Genomic DNA, 16,625 nt, shown 5'->3' with positions numbered 1-16,625 from the left:
TTAAGGGTTTTAGTTAAGGTTAGGGTAAGGAGCTAGGGATGCATTGTCCCCCTATAACGGATCATGATATAGTGTGTGTGTGTGTGTGTGTGTGTGTGTGTGTGTGTGTGTGTGTGTGTGTGGAAACATATACCTGATAAAAACCCAACTTAAACAACGTATCAGAGTAGTTGTAGATCATTGATGGCAGGGTAATGATATTGTCTTTACTGCCGACTGAGACTAAATGAATGTAAAAGAGAATGAAAGAAATTTGAATCTCTTTCTCTTTTTTACCAGATCTAGGAATATCAGAATCATCAGCAGTACTGTACTTATTTATAATAAAAAGTGTAACTTTTTTTGAAGATGCAAAATAATTCTTTTCACTATCTTTTCACTTGTAAGGGATTTGTCAAGGATTTTATGGCTAGTGGGGAAGAAGACTCAAGACAGAAAGAAAGAGAGAAGAGAGACAGGAGAGAAAAAAAAATATATATATAGCTCAGCCATAAGCCCCTGATTTAACCCCCCCCTTTCCCCAGATAAGGCAGCTTGTGTGTGTGTGTGTGTGTGTGTGTGTGTGTGTGTGTGTGTCTGTGCATGTTTGTGCCCCTCAACAACCCAGTTGCTGGTTCTGTTCTTAAGGAAAAAGCAAGAGAAACAGTAAGAGGGAGGGTTTCGAAAATGGTAGAAATTCTGATGTTCCCTCTAACCAACCATAAAGAACAAAGTTTATATTTTTGACATGAAGCACCCTGGGAACGGATAGGGAAAAAAGGAGGGAAGATTGTAGGATACAAGCGTTCACAGAGGGAAACAGAACCAAATAGAGAGGGAGACAGAAGAATTTGGGGGCTAATGGTCTTTGGGATACTGACAGATGCAGGACTGCAACTGTCCTGCATCTATTGCAGTGGTCTCTTATTCTGCAGCAGTACTCCATTAGTACCACAGTGATAGCAATGGCAGAAGCCCTCCATCCCTCACTTACATTTTAAAGCTGCTTGTGATTCAGCATTATTGGGCAAAACTTTGCCTCTGGCTGGATTCCCATCTCCTGTGTAGAAATATTAGCTTATTGAATATTCAGTTCAGGGCCAGTTGCTGAAAGTAAAATGGGGCAAGCAGCAACACTTCTTTCTTGAGTAACACTTTTGCATCAGAGAACCCCTTTTTGGGGTATTTTATAACTTATGAGCAATTTTTTAAGTCTTTGACCATTTCTCTTTGAAATCGCATCACAGCAATCTTCTTAAATTTGAAGAATGATGATGATTTTAGTCTTCTTTTTTTCTTTGAAGACGTATTACTATAATCACTTCGCATAATTCATAATACTAAACATATCTGTATCTAGAGGTGCAAATAACATTTTATTCATTATCAATTAATCTTCAGATTATTTTCTCAAATAATGGATTAACTGTTTGGACTACAAAATGTCAGAAAAATAAAGTATTCATCATCATCATCATCATCATGTTTGATTTTGTTCAACAAAAACTGAAAAACCCAAAGATATTCAGTTTGCTGTCACAAAATAAACAGATAAAAGCAGCAAATCCTCACAAATTAGAAACTAAAACCAGAGAACATTTTTTATTTTTGCTTGAAATTTGACTAAAATGATTATTTGATTATCAAAAGGGTTGCAGATTATTTTTCCGTCGGTCAACTCATCGATTAATCAGCTGCTTGTTGCTCTAGACGTGTATTTTGTCAGTGATTTTAACAGATTCTGAACACATACAGACTTTTTAACTTTCCTCACAATCAGATTTGTTACTCCCTTTCCATTTTCAGCAGTGAAATGAATGATCCATGGGACTATTCAGTATTCTAGTGTGAGACCCTTCACCAGACACCATGATGGCTCCTTTGGGACTCACAGGGAGATGGAAAAGCCTGTTCAGAGGCATTTCAGTCTGGGAGCTAAAAATGAAGACTGACGTTCATGATACTGCACTGAGAGGGGCAACCAGACAGAGAAAGAGACAGGCAGATGTGTGTGTGTGTGTGTGTGTGTGTGTGTGTGTGTGTGCTCTGCATATCTGCATTTGTGGTATGTCTGCATGGATGTGAACTTACATGCTTATGTTTTTGTGTGTTCATGTGGCTGACAAGGTGAAAAACTTCTTGACAGGTCTGTGGCATGTTTAAGGATGTGTGGTGGTTTACAGTTTCAGGTTAGAGAAGTCTAACACATGGCTTTCAATGTGATATTTCTTCATGTCGTGTTGTGTCATGTCATGTCGTGTGTGTGTGTGTGTGTGTGTGTGTGTGTGTGTGTGTGTGTGTGTGTGTGTGTGTGTGTGTGTGTGTGTGTGTGTGTGTGTGTGTGTGTGTAAAAGTTAGTATCTAAAAGGGAAACACTAGCCAACTTACAGGTCTGTGGTGTGTTCAGGGACATGTGGAGGTATACGGGTCAGTTTGAGATTAGAGCAGTCGACTACGGTGCCTTCACAGCGACATTTCTCTGGACACACCAGGTCCTGGAAACACTCACCGCTCAGACGGCTGCGATAGTCCTCCTGACCTGCAAAGGACAGAGGGAGAGCAGGAGAGCGAAAGAGAGATAAAGAGACACAAGAGAAACCAGAAAACAGGGAGGGAGGACAGACAGAAGGGTAGACAGCAGGTAGAAAGGGAGGGGAAGAAGTCAGGTAAATTAAGTCAGTAGGGCAGCAGGCGACAGAAGGCAAAAGGAAAAAAATGATATAGGAGAAGAGAAGAGACACCAGAGAGACATAAAGTTCTTAATGTTAGACTTACAATACCTTATGATGAAGGGCAACACATTATTCCAATAAATATCCAGCTAATAGTAAAAAACAATACATGCATAATCAGATGTAGCCATGTCAAAAGTTCCACTGCCAGGCCATCAATCTCTCTCAAAACTGTTACTAGTTGGGGTTTGTATGGAAAATTCTACTTTGGTTCTAAGTTTAGCGGCCATCAATCATAACTGGCCAATCAGTCATTTGCAAGACATGATCTTTTTTAATATAACTGATATCCACTGCAGTTGCTCCTGCAGTACTGCTTTGTATAGTGCAGGCATGGACCTGATGCAGGGAGGGGTCATTCTGCATTGCTAGCACTGTAAATCAAATTAACAGAGATCCAGGTGGTTTTATGAAATCATCTTGTAGATAAATGTGGTTTAATCCCGGATGTTTTTGTTTAACATGGTGAGCCAGAGACCACTTCTGTTATTTAGATATAATGTGAGCAGATATTATTTATGACCGCCAGTGCCTGTGGAACAGACCTGGTTTACATCATGCAACACTTGTATTTGCAAACCACATACACTTTGTATTTCTCATGGTTATCACTGCCTCTTTGTCTTCTTCTCTCTCTCTTTCCAGTTTTGTTGTCTATCTGTTTTTTGTCAAATGAACCTTTTCTGGATTTCACCCCTCTTCTATCAGACTTTTCTTACACAGGCACAGACTACTTGTTCTTTCATTCTGTCTCCAATCTCTCTTGGCACACTTTATGGCCATTTCTCTTCTCTCCTTGACATCAGCCTCAACAACTAAGACCACCTAGTGAGACTTTTAAGTGAACAACCTCGATTTTAACTCAGTAAATGATCGCTGCTCGTCAAGTGATGTCTTATCGTTTATGAGATGTGGCTAGCTCCTTTCAGTAGCAGGATATTTTGGAATAATGTCTCCGGGCTGCCGCAAACTTTGTCGGTTGGCAAGTTGACAGAAAGGAAGGAGCAAGGGGGAGATTAAGAAATAAAGGAAAGGAGGGAAAACAACAAAGCAAATAATGGAGGGTGGGTTGCGACAATCTTTTTAACAGTAATGGTTTGAAGGTTTTTTTTTTTAAAGTTTCTCTGTCTTCCTTCGTTGTAGCAGAAAAGGGTAAAGGGGTCTGCATAGAGTTGGGGTAATAAGCAATGCTAACCACTGAAGCACTGGACAATTTGACAGTAGAAGAAGGTGTACCAAGCATTTCTCTTTATTTGGTTTAAAACCCCACAAAGAGAGGTTAATACTTTCCAAAGCAACCAACACTAAGGGGGGGGAGCATCTGTTAAAAAAAAAGGTTCAAAGAGTTCAAATTTATGCTGAAAGTTGAGCAGTCAAGGTGAATGTAGATGTTTTTGAGCCACATAAGGGCACCCTGTGGAGTTTTTGACCACTAGCAGTGCTGTAGAACTAGTTTTGTACGTGCATGTCCCGGTTGTGTTTGTATTTTGCACGCGCATTATGGAACACGCGTACATGTGCGAGCACATGGGCAATGCAATAGAAATCTCTGCTGCCAGTTTCACATATATTTCACCAATCAAAAGTCGATGGTGGTAATATGCAAAGAAATAAAGTAATGCGCCAACAAAAGGCAAGAAAAATAAGCTAGTAAACAATGGATGTAAAAATCACACCATTTAAAATATTAAAAACTTTGGATTTGCAAATGTTTTATGGGGAAGGAAATGCTTTCAACACATTTGTTAGACCTCAAGAATACACTCAATGAGTGTTGGTCAAAAACACTAACTGTAAACATAACTTTTGTTTGTTGACAGGAAAACTCCACAGGGCACTTTTATATTGCCCAGCAGTAGAACACCAGTTAAGTATTGATAGTCAACACTGATTGACATAGAAATTTGATGTTTGATTATTTGTTTATGGCTCATTTATTTCAAAGCAGTTATAGTCCCATGTATCAGAGGCCCTACTCATGAATGCAAGCAAACAGAAGTTAAGTGTTTAGCCCCCATTTTTTGCTCCAAGGCGTGTGATTGGCTGGGAGAGGCAGGTGGGTGTGTGCTCGGCGGTCCCTGGCGCTTGACGGAACCATGTGATGTCACAATAGGCGGGGCCACATGGTTAGATCAAGCACAAGAGACAGCTGGACGAACCAATCAGAATGCAATTCCACACAGCAGGAAGGCGGGGCAACAGAGAGCTGCACCAATCAGTCAGGGGTCAGGGTCCATACAGGATAGAAGAGGCAACAGACAGCTGCAGATCCACACAGGAGGGGAGGCGGAACCAGAGAACTGTCCACCAATAGCGAAAATGTCCACACAGGTCCATAGAGGAAGAGGAGATGCAGGGAGAGGCATGGGACTGCAGAGAGGAGGGGCTGAAGCAAAGAGGACTGCCGGAACCAGGTTTAGGAGCATTTGTAATCTAGTTATCTTGATTAGCTCCATGAGCAGAGCACTAACATTAGGGGTTTGCTTACCACTGAGACCTTCCGTGCTAAAAAATAGCACATGTGCTCATGATACCACAAAGCACTATGGATAAAAGCCTTCACCATTTAACAGTATTGGCAATGCTATTAATGGTGTGCCCAGTTTAGGCTGGGGCACACCATTTTAGAAAACAGGAGGGGTGGAAACGTCATTTCACCAAATAGTCAGCCTTACAGGCACACATTTTACAGCGCACTGATGTAACTGAGATGACTCTGATGAAAACAACTGTTTTAGTGCTTGAGAAATCTTTTTCACAAATTTTTTCAAGTACTTTCTCTTTCATCATTATAGGACTACTGTTTTGTTTTTCTATAGGTTTCATGCACCGAATAAGACTAAACATTTGTGATAGAAGACGACTACTTGAGAACACAAGTGAACTGTTATACAACCCACTTTTTTGCTCATTGTAAAACAAACACAGGATACCCTCACATCAAATCGTAAGAATGCCCGCTGTTTACTAAAGGGAATTTAAAGTAGCCAATTTTCATCCTCTTCTGATGATTCTGTTAGATTAGATTGGATTAGACTGGATTGATTAGATTTCTTTTTTGTCATAGGCACAGGTACAGGCACATTGGAATTCTTGTGCGAGTCAAACTTGTAAAAATACACACTATATATACATATTGATTTTAATAATAAAGAAATAATAAAATTATTGTACAAAACAAATACACACTATGTATACATATCGAGTTTAATTATAAAGAAACAGTAAGATTATTGCACATGATCATCTTTTCTGAGTACAATCACTTTCAGTATAAGGCCAAATTGACTGTTGGAACTAATGCCTTTGACAGAGGTCTCCTACTATGCTGCTTTGTAAACCAATGATTTGCTCGCAACCACCCTTTTAACACAACTTGTAAAATGTCTGTAAGGTTAGTTTAAAAATTCCTTTTCCAGGGAGCCATAAAAAGGCAAAATATTTAAGACAGGATAAACAATGTGAAGAGCCACTGCACCGGGCATATGAATGGTATACAGTCATACACAAGCATCATTTAGCGCAAGTGGGCGATCACAGTCAATGGCCAGTCCCTGCTGATTTAGTTACTGTGCCTCTTCAGTATACTGAATTGGTATGTGTTGTAGTTAGTGGCACCCGTGGCTCATGTCAAAGGAAATAACAGTAATACAACACTACCACAGAAAGAGATAGAGACTCAATGGGAATGCTTGTATGTGTGTTTCAGTCAATGCATTTGAATGTCAGTTTCTGTTTACACACGTGTGTTTTTAACACTACAAGTGTTTGAAATGTTCCACCTGTACATCTTGACATTTTACCTTTGACCTGATTAGTATGCGTCTATATTAGCCTTCAGAGGTGACTCCCTGTGTGTTTGCATGTGTTTGTATGTGTGTATTTCGCTTTTTTTGTGTGAACGCATCCCCTACCTGTGCACCTGAACTTCTTGCCTTTAACCTGGCTGATTCGTTTGTTTGCCAGCCTTCTGGGGTGGCTGCAGCGCGCTCCACTGGTCTCGATAGGATTGTCAAACAGGTAGTCAGCCAGCCACTTCAGGTGACAGTCACACATAAAGGGATTCTGGGCCAGATGACTGAGAGAGGGAAAGGAGAGAGGTGAAGATGGGTTTGTCATGGGAATAAGAAAAGAAGAGGGCAGCTGTCATGTGTTTCAGTAGTACTTTGCAACCTTCTGCAGCTCTTCTCCTTGCCTACTGACACAAATTATTCTTCATTCAACCAAAACCCATCAAAGCTTTTACATTTGCTGCTCTAAACTGCTGGTGTCTGGTACATCTTTCCTTGATCACCACGATGACGAATGTGTAGCCTTAATATGCTGTCCCCTTTGCACCCTCATTGGACAAAATCAATAGAAAAACGCACGGTTCTCAGCCTTAACTGAATTTTTGTTCCTCTAATACATGTACTTACAGAGTCTTGATTGAGCGCAGAGGGGTGAACAGTCCTTTGCTGATGGTTTGCAGCTTGTTGTCGTACAGTGAAAGCAGGTTGAGGTTCTGAAGGTCTTGGAAGGTGTTGACTCTCAAACAGTTAATTTTGTTGGCATTCAGGAGCCTGAAAAAACATGGAAGAGCCATTCAGCATTTATTATTGACAGTGGTGGAAGAAGTATTCAGATCCTTTACTTAAGTAAAAGTACCATTTTTCACGCATGACTTTAAGTAAAAGTAAATAAGTATTAGGAACAAAATGTTGTTAAAGTATCAAAGTAAACGTACTGGTTTGATCACTCTGACAGATATATTATTATATATGACATTATCAGATGATTAATACTGAATCATCAGTGTGCAAGCAGCATGTTGCTGTTGTAGATGCTGAAGGTGGAGCTAGTTTGAATCACTTACACAGTTTTATATACAAGGACACCAGATAAATCTGAGGGGTAATGAGATGATTAATGGCAAAGGAAATCCTTTTTCAGTTTTTGGACTTTTTCTCTAATCTTTGATTTTTGGTGACAAATTGGGTCATTTGAACATTTCTTAAAATGAAACCATCTGAAAGTTTTAGAGGGAAAAAAAAAATCACTATCTGGTGGAGCTGTTAACAACTCATAGTCATCTGAAATGCGACCTCGACTACACACTGCTTTTTGTAAGACTTCAGAAGCCAAAAAGGTTAGAAACCACTGGTTTAATCTTTAACAGTGTGTTGTATTTTAAAAGCTTGTTATATTATCCACTGTGTAGAATCTCCCTCTTAAAAGGAACTAGTAACCAAAGCCGTCAAATAAATGTAGTGGAGTAGAAAGTACAATATTTCCCTCTGAAATGTAGTGGAGTGGAAGTATAAAGTAGCATGAAAAATGGAAATGAGTGAAGTACAAGTACCTTAAGATTGTACTTAAGTACAGTACTCCCTTAAATATACTTTATGACTTTCTGCCACTTGTTATTTATCGGTATTTGTTTTACTTATTTGGCTTTATTATCTCTGTGTAGTACACCAACAAAAAATAAAGACATACACAGATAATGTGAAAATTTATTTTTCTCAGATGCATCTTTACTGCAAAACCACAACTTTTCTCCATTGTCCTCTGCATCTCACTATTTCTTCCCTTGTCCCTTGCGATAGCCTCTCCTTCCCTCTCCACACACTCATGAATATATTTTTTTCTGGCCATGACCCATAAATCTGAAAATTGCTGTTTGATATATTTTCCACTTTCTCCTCTGAAGCAGGAGGGGAGTATCTACTTTTGAGCTGGGTAGTGTAATATCTAGTTTTGATGGGAGAGCCAGATGGTGAGAGTTAAAGGGAGAAGGAAGAGAAGAGATAGACCTGGGAGAACTGAGAAAAGAATGGAAATGGGATGGAGGAAATAATGGAGTGAGACTGAAAAGGGACTGATGAAAATTTAATTTGGAGTGATACAGATTAGTGATGTGCACAATTTAGTCGATTAAATGATTAAACGTTGCTTTCCTTACCAGTCTGCACCATATTTTAATAATGTACGACACTGGTTAAGTGATGCATCTCTACGATGCCATGCAGCCACCCGCCACTAGCTGGGGCTGCAGCCACGGCAGGCAGCAGCCACCACCTCTCCCTGCGATAATGCCCGGTTGTTGTAAACCAGCGAGGTGGAAATTAGGACAGCTGACATCTCTTGAAATCCGCGCGGTTTGGCCGTATTATTATGTTTGTATGTAGGCTGTCTCAGAATAAACTGGTATATAGCCACTCGACCGGAGCAACGCGTGACCACATTCAGCACAGGCATGCAGATGTTAACCTGCAAGGAAATAAGGCTGCCGGTGCTAGCGTTGCTAACCTTAGCCACACTTGGTAAACCGATATGACATCGTTTACCCGCAGACGCTTTGATCCTGCTCTGTCTGAAAAGGTAACGCAGCTCATCATAGCAATTTTCTTTTTTTCTTACTCTTAGACTAGTCAACTAGTCTAAATTTAAATTTTCCATTAAATCGACAGGGAAATTAGTCCTTAGGAACATCCCTAACACAGATGTGCATTTAAGCGAAAGAGGCCAATAGTCAAAATGGAGGAGAGAGAGACGGGGAAATGAGGAATGTGATAGAGGGATTAGGTAAATGACAGGAAGGGTTTTCACCTCCACCCTTCCCTCCATCTCTGTCTTTTCATACCTGTACTTCATTTACTAATATATCCACATTGTCAACTTTTCCCCTGTGCTTCTCTTTTCTCGCTTCTTGTCCGTCTCATTCTCTACCTTTCTGTTCTCTTCTCTTACTCTTTTTTGTCACTCTTTGTTTCCTCATCTCTCTCTCACATACTCTTACTTTTCTCTCCCTCTTTTCTATGTTTGACAGGTGACTAACTCGGTACTTGGTACAGCAGCTCAGCTTAATCATCCGAAGCCATCCTAATGAGCGCCTATACTGGCACAACCCAGTTAAACATACACATACACTCACGGGCCCTCACAAGCAGACACACGCACACACGTGCTGCTCTGCGACACATCCACGCCTCATTAGGCAGCTCACTGGGGGAACTAATTACTTGAAAATGCACCAGTAAAACAAAGCGGCGGAGACAATACAAACAGCAGACCGGCAGCTATACAAAGCAATAAACACATCTCTGTCATGGAAAGTTGACATGGGGATTGTGTGACTTGATTCACCAGCAAAAGCTCATATATAAATTGTAATTATTACGCCATATGGAAGAATAACATCATCTGGAAAGTCCTGACAAACTGACCGAGTTTTTGGAGATAGGTGGTTTTCTGTCTGTCAGTGGCGAAATATAAAAAGACATACTCCTCCCTATGCCTGCTGAGCAAGCACCAACACCTGTCTTTGTGGGACTGACCAATGTTGTGACAAGACATTAACTAGTCATTCAGTGCTTTATTTATTCACTGATTGAAGCAGCCACAAATGCATAGAGATAGTCTTGAATTACCTTACTTAAGGGATCAAACGTGCATGTACAAACAAATATAAAGCGTCCAGTGATTTAGTGTCTGAGGGAAATGTTTTTTCCAATTAGAGGCTCCTAAGTGTTAATGATGTCACATCAGACATACTTGGACATGGAAAAACAAATTAAACTTGCTCTCTGATTTTCTTCAATATCTTTTCTAATCTTTTCTGTATTTACTCTATACTGTATATTTCTCCATATCCGTCTTCTTCTTCCCAATATCTGTCCTTTTTCCATCTTTCCCCTCTCATCCATCCATCCATTAATTTATCTATCAATCCATCCACCCCCCCCCCCCTTCTCTTTGTCAGACTATGCACCATGCATCCCAATGATCCACCTAAGCCCGTAAAAGGTGTGTGTGGGTTTGATTCACTGATCCTCATTCTATTTGCTTCACTTCACTTTACAACGGAAAAGCCCAGAACATTAGCTGTTTCTGCAGTGGACTGCGGCATTTGGGAGGACCAGAAGCCACATACAGTACCCATCTAGCCATTATAGGAGTAAGAATTTTTACTGCATGCTGAACCACTCCTGCAGTTTGAACCTGTGCCCATGAGGAATTATTCAAAAGTAATAGTTTTTCTCAATGTAGACATTAAATACTAGAAGAACTATTGGCGGTTACAGTTTTTATGACGGTGCTGCAATTTCAATCAGTTAATCATTTAAGAAGGACTTCTCTGCAGAGACATACACACAATAAAGGAAAGACGGAGGGTTAATGCATGAAGAGGGGATTCTATAGGAGTTGCTGCTGCACTATAGTGATTATTACCAAGATATGGTCCTGTGATTGTAGGTGAAATGCCTGATGCTCTCTTCTTTATGAAATTACCGCCATATATTGAAGCAATAAGAATCTGTAACATTCGCCTGAGCTGTGATTATGGTCCACAGGTAACGTTCTGTAGATATAGACTCACTGGTGCTAAATCACCAAATCATCTTAGTTAGGGAAAATCAAGCACAAGGCTTAAGATAAATGCAGCCAAGCCTGCTCATTATGCTGCCTGCATTGGAACCAATACATATTAAGGGACACTGCAAAGAAATTCTGATACTTTTTAAATGATACCAATTAACATCTGTCATAACATGAGTCAATTATAGAACTTGTAAGTAGGGTTTTGTATACAGTATTTCCAGAAGTATTGACTGATTAAGACGTCCAGGTACAGATTTTTTTTGTCAGATTTAAAGATCAGCTCTGCAAATTAAGCCACAAAACAAATAGGTTCCTTTTTAATAAATCACCTACAACGAAGGAGTCGGACCATTTCCCAAAAGAAACTCAAGTTGTAAAGAGTTTTTGACCCGACTGTAAGAAATCCACAACAATACAGTGTCTCCTGTTTACCTGGGTTTCCTTTGTTTGAGTGTGTAATTCTTTTGTTTACTGAATAATGTATTTAATTTCTTTCTGAAGGGACCACCCGCATGCACACAAGTACGCACTTAACAACAGACCACACAGACAGTACTTACAGTAGCTGCAGGGCAACCAGTCCATCAAACAATCCCTTGGGCAACTCAGTGATCTTGTTGCCGTACAGCACCCTGCACAGGAGGGTCAAAATAACATTTTTTAGTTTACAGAGTTTATAAGGCTTTGCTTACACGTTGAGACTTTTCTGGTCTAAAGGTGGCTACACGATGTAGTAAAATACTTCCATTGCGTCTTATGGTATTTTATCCCATTAAAGTGTAGTTTTTTAACTTCATGAAAAAATATATACATTTTTTTTCAGTATACTGACAGTTTTGATGATGCTGTTTAGAGGATATAACCTGAATCCCTCTACATTGGGCCTCTCTAAACATATACACTGAATCATACTGAGTGTAATTTTGTTTCCATATTCATATCATACCTGTAGGACAGCTGAATATAATATTTCATTGTTGAGTGGTGTTGCTGTGATTGCTACCTCAGCTGGCCTCTACTGCCTGTTGTGCAGTTGTGCCTCTCAGTGACATTCCTGTTCGACTGACTAGAATCCCTCTGCTTGTGCTTGTGTGTGTGTGTGTGTGTGTGTGTGTGTGTGGTGTGTGTGTATGTGTGTGTTCAGGCTTAACACCCGGGAGAGATCACCTTGTCTGCCCCCTTCTTGTCTGACTGTCTCTCTCATTTTCATGCTCCAGATTGATTCAAATTAAACTGTCCTTCATGTTCTTATCACCCTCAAACACGCACACACACACACACACACACACACGCCCAAACGGAAGCAAAGACACACATACAGCACGTACGCACACTCCACTACATTGTGCTCCAGTTGTCAACATGGACAGCAACAACATTTTTATTTGCTAAATGTCTGGGAACGCAATTACTTTCCTGTCTGGATACGTGTTTGTGTACATGTCTGTGTGTGTGTTTGTTTTGAGGTAAGTGTGTCATACTTACAGTGAGGTGAGTGAGCGAAGGCCACTGAAAGCATCAGCGGCAATGTCAGAAATCTGGTTCTTACTCAAGTCACTGGGGGGGAGAGAGACAGAGACAGAGAGACAGAAAGAGAGAGAGAGAGAGCAGATGAGTGCATTACTGTAATGCACAGTAATGGGGTTCATTCTGTGTGAATGCCCCTGAACTATCTGACAAATGATCATGAGAGAATACATCAGCACAGGTCAAGGCAAGGGGACAAGAGTAAAAAAAAAAAAAAGGTAAGAGGGGCTGGATGTGTAGGTAAATGAGGGACGAGAGAGAGAGAGAGAGAGAGAGAGAGTGATGGACAGGGTGAGGGGAAAAACTGAAGTGACAGGAGCAAAAGAGGCAAAAGAGAGAGAGAGAGAGAGAGAGAAACTACAGGCAGTGGCATGTTAAGTGCAGTTCATGTCATTCACTTCCACCGCTGTAAGATATATTATTTAACACATCGGCCGAGGTTAAAACCCCATCTGTCAGCGCGCGCGTGTGTGTGTGTGTGTCTTTGTGTGCATGGGTGGGTAAGTGGGTGGATAACCTTACAACCTTGCACGAGTCTGCAAGTCTGGCATTTTCAGGCATTTGCATGATAAGGACATTTTTCACCAGTGAGCTTTATGTCTGTGGGTGTATGAAAGAGACAAGCGATGACCTATGTGTGAGTGTAAGAGTGCCTGTGTGTGTGTGTGTGTGTGTGTGTGTGTGTGTGTGTGTGTGTGTGTGTGCGCTCATACTGGTTTGGACCTCAGATTAGAAATATCTTCTTTTCTGACTATGGCTCTATGTATCTTGCTGTCGTCAAATGTTATAGACATCAGTAACTGATTATGCATCTGTTGATTATAGTTCTAGATTCAAACCACTTTCTGTGATTAAGGTTCAGGTGAATGCTTTATTAAAAGTAAATATATGAAAATGTGAAGATCTTGACAATTTAGATCAATACTTTGTTAAAGCTGCTGCCAATTTCATTGTGTTAATTCTTGGATGCATTTCTTTCTTTTCCCTCTTTGCTAACCACATTTCTAAAACACTGACACCAGCCGAAATGACCCTTAAAAGAAGAGAGACCACGTCTCAATATATTTACGCAACATTATGTCAATGTTTTCAGTACTGGATATTATCCTTAAACTTCTAGTGACCGTACCTTTTTTGTACTGATGATTTTTTTTTTAAGACTACTAGCTTGTCTTTAGAAAACAACCTAGAATTATTACTGCTGCAATGAAGATTGTGACTATTACTTAAGCTATAGACAAGAATCTGGGTCATAGAGCCTTATTTATTCATTTCTTTCAAGCCTTTTGCATACTAGAATAAATATTTGTAATGCTACAGCTAGGTTAAAATATGAATGTCTGATAAAGCATTAGGCTGGTTTAAAAATATCTCAGGTAGGACTCAGTGGGCACAGTCTATGCTGGACTACTGTAACTGCACATTTCTGACCTCAATGGGACCCGACTGGTTAAAAGCAAGTTAAACATAATAATAGATCATTAAATAAAATCTATTAAAGTATATGCTGTATCAGTCTGTTAATGCGTATCAGTGCATGTATGCATGTGTGTGTATGCATTTGTTTGCATTTATGTGTGTTTAAATGTGTGCAGTTATATCCAGACAGACTCACATCCTCTTGAGCTTCTTGTAGGCAGTAAAGGCTCCTGCTGGGACACTTTTAATCAAGTTCTGCTCCAAACGACTGGAGAGAGAGAGACAGAGATAGAAAGAGAGAAAGGGAGAAGGGAGGGGGTGAGAAAAATGAAGTTAATTCATCTTTAACAAACCTATAAAAGATTTATTAAAAAAAACAAACAAAAAAACAATTAATTAGAAGAATACACTTCCCCTAAAACATAAAATGGGAAAATCCGAATACACTTTCAGCAACAGCACGTCATGGGTAACATAATATGTTCATCTTCTCTCCTTCTTTTACAATAAGGCTGGATAAATCATTTGTTATCACGAAGTCTTCTTCACCCCTCAACCTCAGCCAAGCAAAAATACACATAAAGTTCAAAAGGTGGTTGTTCCATTCAGCATCTACACAATATTTCTGCAGGTTGATTCAGTGCTTTGCAGCAGGGACCGGTGAAGGTCACTCAGTGTGAAATGTTGACTTGAGTTCTGCAGCTCAGTGTTAATGAGCTTACATGGGACCAGCCCGCTGAATCCATGGATATCAAAAGACTGGTTTGGCAACCTAAACTTGAACTGCTGACCATAATACTTGTTTGCTCAGTGAGACTCTGGCCAAAGGGTTCAGGGGATAGAGGGATGTATGTAAATGTTTCTAAAGGCAAAGTATGGTGGGTAGCTAAGTGGCTAAATCAAACTTGCTGTCACTCGACCGCAATGAAATACAGGTTTTAGTTTGCTAATTGAAAATTGAGAGTTTGGTTTAATGATATAACTGTTAGAAGTACTTGAAAAATTATCATTATTTTAAATAATAATTTCTAAAAAATTTTTGTTTTGAATCTTCCATAATTCCTCTGATGGAGCAACAGCGCTCTCCTTTTTAAATGGAGCCAGACTATATTTATGAACACAGTGTAGGTTCTTCAACTTTTCAGGCTATTGGCCAAAGGGAATTTATTACATCTCTCTCTCTGGTAGACTAAACTCATTACACCATACTGGTAGTATTACTCAATTATCATGTGGGGAGCCAACAGAACTAGGCCCACAGCCCGCATTTGGGGAAATGTACTGTAGTTTAGTTTCTGCTCTCCTGATGGCCCAGGGAACACATTCATTCTGTGTAGTTCATGCATACTTCATGTCTCCTTGTTTTCTGCAATGGGAAGGAAGAAAAGAAAAGTAAAGGAGGCAGAGGAGGAGAGGAGAATAAGAAGTCGTAGAAGTGTAGCGGGCTCCTTATAGAAAGGGACTGGCGAAGGAGGACAACAAAGGAGATTGGAATAGTGTGAACAACGTGGGGAGAGGGGAGGAAAAATCAGAGAAGAGGAGGATGCAGTGAGGTCCCAAGGCCAGCCACAGGGTCAGCTGTCAGAATGATAAATGGGAACTAATCCACCCTTCTTCTTCCTCTCATCCTCCTTTTCAGCCCCCACCCACTCCTGCTCTTGACCTCCACTCTCCATCCCTCTTTTACTTTCTTTAGCCCTATCCCTTGGTATCTATCTATCAATCTATCTATCTATCTTCGTCTTGTATCACTGTTTGTCTTTTAACCGCTGTGAGTCACTTCACGGCTTAATATGAACACTATATTGACAAGAAGTCAAGTTTTGATCACATTGGCCGAGAGTAAGTATGATTTTCATGAATTTATTGCATCAATTTGTGACTGCTACTCTGTAATGAAACACTTACGTGGGCCTGGCTTTGAACACAACACAACCCTAACAGGTGCCCGTTTCTTGGCTTGTATTCCCCTCTAAATTTCTGCACCTCACACCCTTGGCAGCTGACAACACTTTATTTCAACTGAGGGGTCAAAATAAATCAAGGAAGTACGGATATTGACAAAGACAATCTGCACACACAACAAGTTACAAATTATATTGGAAGCAGTAAAACAAGGTTGATACAAAGACACCCAGAGGTTCAATATCTAAGGATGTATTACAGGGAAAACATTTAGAGAGGCTATATGAAAAATCTATAGGGTGCGGAGGTGATTAAACCACAACTGAAAAAGGAGATGGGTTTGGCAGGTGAGCATGTACACGACAGGCTTTGTATTAATACACACACACACACACACACACACACACACACACTACTAAAATCTCACTCAAACATCCCTTTTAAGGTGTAATGAAGTTAAATGCCTTTAAACAAACCTGTTCTGTTAAATTTCTTCATTAATAAATTTCATGTTAGAATAACGCACACTTGACATTCAGTACACACACACAAACACACACACACACACGCGCGCGCGCACACACACATTTGGCAGTGATCCTTCCCACCAGCATTCAGAAAGATGACTTTGCCCCATTTGGAGGACTGACAATACATCATCCTATTATACTCTATTGTTTCTGGCTGAAGCAACAACAT

General features: G+C 40.2%; 1 protein-coding gene across 1 annotated transcript in view; it reads right to left on the bottom strand.

The window, feature by feature from the left end:
- Positions 1-16,625, bottom strand: part of slit3 (slit homolog 3 (Drosophila)) — a 248,394-nt gene that overhangs the window by 51,038 nt on the left and 180,731 nt on the right. The window contains exons 10-15 of the mRNA XM_040120062.1: positions 14,218-14,289; positions 12,561-12,632; positions 11,636-11,707; positions 7,130-7,273; positions 6,626-6,789; positions 2,368-2,518 (exon numbers count right to left, since the gene is read on the bottom strand). Coding sequence (XP_039975996.1) covers positions 2,368-2,518; positions 6,626-6,789; positions 7,130-7,273; positions 11,636-11,707; positions 12,561-12,632; positions 14,218-14,289 — 675 coding nt within the window. The remainder of the gene's footprint in view (positions 1-2,367; positions 2,519-6,625; positions 6,790-7,129; positions 7,274-11,635; positions 11,708-12,560; positions 12,633-14,217; positions 14,290-16,625) is intronic.

Source organism: Xiphias gladius, chromosome 23, assembly GCF_016859285.1.
Source record: "Xiphias gladius isolate SHS-SW01 ecotype Sanya breed wild chromosome 23, ASM1685928v1, whole genome shotgun sequence".
NCBI lineage: Eukaryota > Metazoa > Chordata > Actinopteri > Istiophoriformes > Xiphiidae > Xiphias > Xiphias gladius.
Note: the sequence above shows the minus strand (reverse complement) of the source record. Positions and strands in the feature narration are given on the sequence as shown.